This window comes from Lupinus angustifolius, chromosome LG20, assembly GCF_001865875.1.
Source record: "Lupinus angustifolius cultivar Tanjil chromosome LG20, LupAngTanjil_v1.0, whole genome shotgun sequence".
NCBI classification, from domain to species: domain Eukaryota; kingdom Viridiplantae; phylum Streptophyta; class Magnoliopsida; order Fabales; family Fabaceae; genus Lupinus; species Lupinus angustifolius.
This window is the reverse complement of record NC_032028.1, coordinates 5445518-5452693: the sequence shown is the minus strand read 5'-3', so window position 1 is coordinate 5452693 and position 7176 is coordinate 5445518. Positions and strand designations below refer to the sequence as shown.

The following is a 7176-nucleotide window of genomic DNA, read 5'->3' as shown; positions in this document are numbered from 1 at the left end:
TATGTTCATTAGATGTCTTACTCTCTCTATTTCTCTTCTTTTCTATTGCTTGCTTTTCGGACGTGTGCTCGTCAGGTAGACAACTTTGCTCGGATTTGGAACTACCCGTCCATGATGTTCCAAGAGGGGGCATGCAGAATTAAGGAGAGACAGTACCTTAGCTTTGGAGTTAGCCACTAGGAGTTGCTTATCATTTTTGTGGCTTTTGAAAACAAGGACGGCTTCAGTTCGTTCATGTCTTTGTTTAGTGTCTGTTGGAGATGATTAGTATTTCCGCCCTTTCTTTTTGGATTTTGTACATGTTAGTGGCGATGTAGTTTCCGCCTTTGTTGACTTAGTTTTTATGAACTAAAAATGACTTAACTGTTTATATGCATTGTGTTATTCAGGAAATTGTGAATCAAGTTAAGTTATCGTTCGATAACGATAAGTTGATTTTCCTGCTTCCCAAGTAGACATCCTTCACAAGCTCCTTCATTCTCTTAGATGCACGGAAGATCCTTTATCATTTTTTATGATATACTAGCTTTAAGGCTTGGTTATTAAGATGACCAAATCTTCGATGCCATAGCCATGATTCATCAACTTGAACCTTCATGGCGATGTTAGTAGCATATTTCCAAGTTATTGGAAAACTTCTATTTCTTTTCTCCATTTTAACTTGGGCTATTTCAAGCTTTCTATTATTGTCATATATATTGCATGTATCTCCCTCAAAGTGGAGAGAGTAGCCTTTTTCCATCATTTGGCCAATACTCAAGAGATTTTCTTTAAGGTTAGAAACTAGTAAGACATCTTTGATAAGTCGCGTACCTGATTGTGTCTCCACCATGACAGTGCCATTGCCTTTGGACTCAACCGTGGTGCCATTACCCAATCGAACTTGCACTCTGACAGACTCATCAATGTCTTTGAAAATGCTCCCGTCCTTAGCCATGTGGTTACTACAACCACTATCCAAGTACCAGTTTTCTTCTTTATCACGACTAGAGACTTGGTTGCCATAGAATAGTTGTTGGTCATGTTGACATTCTTCAGTGAAATTGGCCTGATGATTATTTTTGTTGCAACAATTTTGCTCTGAGTGCCCAAATCTTTTGCAATATTGGCATTGTATTTTTCCTCGATATTGACAATATTTTTCTGAATGGCCTGACTTCTTGCATATGCTGCATGGAAGATATTTTGCTTGATTGTTTCTAGAGAAGTCTTTAGAAATCTCTTTGTTTCTAGAATGTTCCACACCAATATTATTTCTTTTTTGATATTCTTTATTTTGATACCTTAGTCTGAGCTTTGATTGAAAGGCATTTTCTAGTGAACCTTTATCATGCCTACTCAATCTTTGCTCATAAGCTTCTAGAGAGCCCATTAGTTCTGTTACTGATAGAGTAGACAAAATCTTTGGTTTGCTCAATTGTAGTAACTATTGAAATCAGAATTTTCTCAACAATTCTTTTGTCAAGAATATTTTCCCATAGGCTTTCAATTGATTGACTATTTCTCTTATTTTAGAATAATAGCCTTTTATGGTCTCATACTCTGTCGTCTTAAGTAATTCAAACTCACGCCTAAGAGTTTGAAGTTTAATGGTGCGTACCTTATCACTACCATGAAACTCCTTCTTTAGTGTATCCCATGCTTCTTTGGCACTTGTAGCTCCTATTATTCTTAGAAAGATAGTCTCCGCCAATGCTTGTTGTAGAATAAATAACGCCTTTGCATCCTTTTGCACATTCTCTCAAGGCTTGTTGTAGAATAAATAACGCATTTGCATCCTTTTGCACATTTTCTTTCTACTCCTTTTTCTGAGCCACAGTAAGAGTTGAAGTATTCTCTAGAGTGGTGAATCCTTCTTCTACAATATCCCACAAATCTTGGGACCGGAAGAAAGTAGTCATTTTTGTGCTCCAAAAATCGTAGTTTTCTCCGGTGAAAATTGGGATAGGAATAGATGATGATTGAATAGTGCTAGCCATAACTCAAAGTGTATAAAGATGGTTTAGTATGGATAAGAGATTTTTAGAGGTAGTTGGAAATGGATAGAGTAATAATCTACGCCCAGTGTATGACCAAACGTAGCTCTGATGCCACTGTTTATAACTATTAGAATTTTAGAGGTATAACTGAAGTAACAAAGTGTGAAAAACAGATTTATTAATATAGTTGCTTTTAGACACTTAGAAAAGATGCAGGGGAGATGGATAAATGTAGGAGAGAATTTTTTAGCTTGGATGTTTGGTTTTTTTTTTTTACACACCATGTGAAATGCCAAATGCCTATTTATAGCCTAGCATGGCCATAGCTTCCTCATTACTCTACATTATTCTAGAAGCATGTGAATGTCATAAAGATCTTAGTCTATTCCATAATCTTCTAGCTGCTTCTATTAAATTGCATCACCTTCTAACAAGAACTCATAGAAGGAGGGAGAACTCACTGGTGTAGAAACTGATGCATGAGAGTGTGACGATGGCGGTGCCACCACAACGTTAGCAGAGATAGCATCAAAGATCAAATTATGGCGGTTTTTCAATAATCTGGATGTAGAAACTTAAGAGTCATAAGATGGTCTGATGGTTAGAGAACAATGATTAAAGAATGAAACAAAGGAGATTGTATGTTCGAGTTTCACCCAAATCGTGAGCTTAGCTCCATCCCACTAATCACTATAATGATTAATTTTAAATTTTGCTATTAGTGGATGTTAGTATATTTGTATTTATTATGGGTGAGACTCAAAGCTACACTTTCTTTTACTTCAACTCTTAAACTCTTCACCTTTAACTATCCAACAATCTTATAACTACTCCCAGGATTAATTTTAAATTGATCGTATTGATTTAGTACATTCCAAATGACCACAACCCTAATACAGTTGTGTAATATGTTACAATAAGGTGAGATATTCCCACAATTGGATAAGCATAGCATAAAGTTAATATCCAATAAGAAAATAATAAAATCATAAAATTGAAATTTGATATCCAAATGTGGCACAAACAAGTTGTTAAACTTAAAAATGGAGTTTACTGATTGGATATACGCATGTAAACAAACTGCGAGCACCTTAACACTTTCTATCCACGCACCGTTTTGAGAGGATTTTGCTTTCCACTCGGATTTTTCATTGAATTAAAGAAAGGAAATTGAAGCACAGGAACAAAAGAATAAGCATGCTGCACTACATGCATTAATATACATATATATTGTATAAGCACTTAATTAATTAGTTATGTTTGGTTTGGTTAAGCCTAGCGGCGGCGGCCACCGATGCAGACACTCCACCAGGATGAGTAGTGAGGTAGGGATCATTTCTCAGCTCTGCACCCACCACTCCTTCAGCATCTCTCCTTGTCGCTGGTCTATCTGAAGGTAGCTTCGAAGTTGCATCCTACAAAATACCATGCACACAATAATAGTAGTAAATTTAATTTCAGAAATTCTTATGTGTCTTCAAAATAGAAAGAATTTGTTGTTAATCTGGTGTACGTAATGCATAGATACATATTATAAGGAAAAGAAATTTGTCATCTTAAACTCTATGTTAGCTCAGTAATAATAAAACAAAAAAATAATAATAATAAATGTTTAATATCTTCTTGAACCCTAGTCCGCGTTATATGATAAACAATTTGTTTATAAGAAATATTTATTATCATTATTGAAATTGTAGAGATGAATTAAATTTACTTACAGCAAGAATATCTCCGAGTTTTGTCTTCTCTTCATCTTTTGTTAATCTAGCATTGAGAGTTGCGGCTGACTGTGCCGCCGCAGCAACACCACCGGGGACAATGTTGGTCCGACCAGTGGCTCTAACTTCAGCTGCTTGAATAGCTGCGGCATCACTCCATTCCACTGGCTTCTTTCCTGCCGTTAAAGCAGTGGCTTCGAGTGCTTCACCTATTGTGATTCCAGGGCTACCTCCACCTCCAATACCCATCTCTTCAACAACAGAAGGTGGTGTCATAATACCCAGTGAAACCTTTTGGCTAAATTGCTCCACAACCTGTTCATAATTAAGAAAAAGCTAAGTACAATGTTTTCTTGAAAAGTATTGCATTTAGGTACAATTTTGTCACCTTGTATATAGTGTAACAGGGTCAAGATACTCTCTACCTTATGGGAGAGGATACATAAAAGCAAAAATTTATATGATGTCATATTTTTATCAAAATTTATATGATGTAATATTTTTATTATTTAAATACAATGACTTTACTTTATAGAAAGTTTCTTATATGTTCCCACTTATATGTCTCTCTAGAGAAAAAATTGTTTCTATTTACTTATCATTTAAAAATTCTAGAAATCATTAATAATTAGTTTTTAGAATATGTACTCACGTATAAATGATACTCCCTCCATTTCATATGAACATTATTTGTTTGTAGATATTTTTTTACTTTTTTTGGTAAGAAAAAAAAAATTCGGGTTTCTAGCTACTCCTCTCAACAAGTGTCGCTCTTAGGAATCGAAACATCGATCATGAGAATCTAATGAAGTCTTATATCACCAAGAAATTATTAAATGATATAAATATTGTTATAATTTGATTATAATAACTCTAGTAAATTTGCATTCAAAACTACATTAAAAAATATAGAATAACAAGTAAAAAAGATAAGTGACAAATAAGGATGTAGTTTAAAAACGGTATAAATGTGATAAATTTTATAAAATATTAAAAGGTTTGATAAATTTATAAAAATATTTGAAAAAATTAATTAAATATATTACTCTATATATTTATTTCCTTAAGAAATAGGATTAAAAAACAGATGGAGTATTTGCTAACTTTTTATTGACCAGAAGATTTAGCGTGCCAAAAAAGTTGGGTGTATTATAATAAATTAAACACAATTCTATGTTTAGTCAAATACTTGCATTCACGTTTTAAGAGAATAAAGGATATAATTTATCTTTTCCTATTAGTAAAAGTATAACATAGGTATTATTTTGTTTTATTTTAAAAATATTTTTATAGAAAATAATTAAATCTGATATATGTCATTATTTAGTAATGGTATGAAATAACTTATCTCTGTGTACCATGAGATATTTTATTCTCATATTTTAAATTATGTCAACGCTAATAAAAATATATCATATTAATTAAAAGTTTAAATGTTCATTATTATTATTATGTTTTATATATTTACCTAATTGTTATTAGTATAGAATATATAAGACAATAAATCTATATTGATGATAATGCACCATCCATATAACTGTGAGACAATGAGTTCTGTTTTTTTAATATTTTATGCCTTTAGTTCATAGAATATACAGCTTACCATCTGCCCAGTTTAGTTTGAGACAACAAAAAAATCATGCCATGAGAAAAAGATTCAAACGTAGATGCCAATATCATAAATTGATTTGAAAGATTTAATATACCTCAGCTAATTTACAAATTTTCCTTTCCTTTCCTTCTAGTTTGTGAACAGCCTACAAAACCAATTAATCAAATAAGAAACAAGAAGAATAAGCTCTTACCAAAGAAGAAAAAAATAACTAGTTGAAATATAATTTTAGTTCATGTGTATATATAATGTATACTCAGTACTCTTATACTTAAGGAAGTGGCTATTAATGTTTATTCTGCATGTACGGATAATATTAACTAACATACATAGTCTTATGTCATTTAAAGAGGGAGAAACCTATAAAAAAGTAGAGAGAAATAACAATAACATTATAACTTTCATATAGAGATGACCATCATAAGTCCATATTTTTGCTCTATATTTTATTACCAACTAATTAAAAAGTTTTATTTAATATAAAAAATTATAAAACAGAAATTAATATTTTTATGTTATTTTATAAAATTTGATTGATTAGAATTATAGAACATTTTTTGGAAGAGATATCCTTGTTCTTAATATAGACTCCTAACTTTGTTGATTTGAGAAATTTGTTCTACAACTTTTTTTTTCATACAGCCTCAATCTCTCAACGAAATTCATGTTCAAAAACTAAAATAAAAAATCTACATAGTCTAATGGCTAACATAATCATGTTTGTACAGGATACGCTCAGTTAGTGGGTCTAGACAAGTAGATATAAGCAAGTTTCATCTTAATCTTAAGAGATTATTTCCACATTTGAATTCCTAACCTTATCCTCAATATGCAATAATCTTATCATTACTTTCATTCACCTTTAGAAACTACCAGAAATATTAGAAAGAATAAATTTTGAGAAATAAAAAATTGGGAACCTTTCCGGCAATGGTCTCCGAGATGACACGGTTCCCCGGACCATCTGTCTCAGTTACGTTGACTCCGCCATCGCTGGCAACTTTACTCGTATCATTATGTCCCACAACGCCACTTTTCTCATTTTTCGTGGCGGCAGATTGCATGGCCGCGGCAGCGCCACCCTTTTGGGTCATTCCAAGCTTAGCATTCTCCGCCTTCTGCATCATGGCAGCGTCCTTAGGCGCTACGGTATTGCTTGCCAGATCCCCCTTCACTCCTAACACATCTCCATACTTGATCGCTTCCTTCTCCTCCGGCCTCTGTGGTTGCTCCTGGCTCATGATGATTTCTTGTTAAACACGAACTAAAAATGAAAACAAGAGTGAGATGAAAATGGTTTTGTAAAGAAAAATTCTTTCTTTTTTTTGTGTGTGGTGTGAAGTGAGAGCCTTTGGGAGAAGAATGGTTATTATACGTGCATGGGGACATGCAGTGAGTGGACACGTGATAAGTGGAGAGACAAATATGGTGGGTTTGTGAATAACACTGGCTATAAATTAGGGCTTGCTGTTATGCCTCCACCGTTGGTTTTTTATTTTTGAAGTTCTTTGAGAAGATGAAGACAAGTGCTTTACCCATGACTTAGTCCAATTATCTTTATTATTGTCCATTCTTTTTTCTTATGGTCTTTTGATATTCATTTTAGCACAAATCATTAAACGTAATCACGTGTTGTTTTTCCTTTCTAGATAACCAGTTACCTAGGAACACTATGTACAATAAAAGTTTTCTTATACGATATTTAAAGCAGATAGATTCTTACGGAGATCTGAATTTCAAACTCCTGGTTAAGTTAGAATAACTGTATCACAAATTAATTTATGTGGATAGTATTTTTGGAAGACATCTGTTTACACCAAAAATTAAATTATATCAGTTACATTTAATTTCAGTTACTCATTTTCTA

At 33.0% G+C, this 7176-nt stretch overlaps 1 protein-coding gene across 2 annotated transcripts; it reads right to left on the bottom strand.

The window, feature by feature from the left end:
- On the bottom strand, positions 3104-6660 carry LOC109335742 (late embryogenesis abundant protein D-34-like). Of its 2 annotated transcripts, XM_019571910.1 has the most exons (6): positions 6504-6659; positions 6297-6446; positions 6230-6254; positions 5404-5454; positions 3698-4012; positions 3104-3394 (listed from the first exon to the last, which is right to left on the bottom strand). In XM_019571910.1, exons 1-6 carry the CDS (start codon positions 6548-6550, stop codon positions 3230-3232), a joined length of 753 nt encoding a protein of 250 aa, XP_019427455.1. In that variant the 5' UTR covers positions 6551-6659; the 3' UTR covers positions 3104-3229. The 2 variants fall into 2 exon arrangements, with proteins under 2 accessions (XP_019427455.1, XP_019427454.1); XM_019571909.1 differs by having other exon boundaries at positions 6230-6660.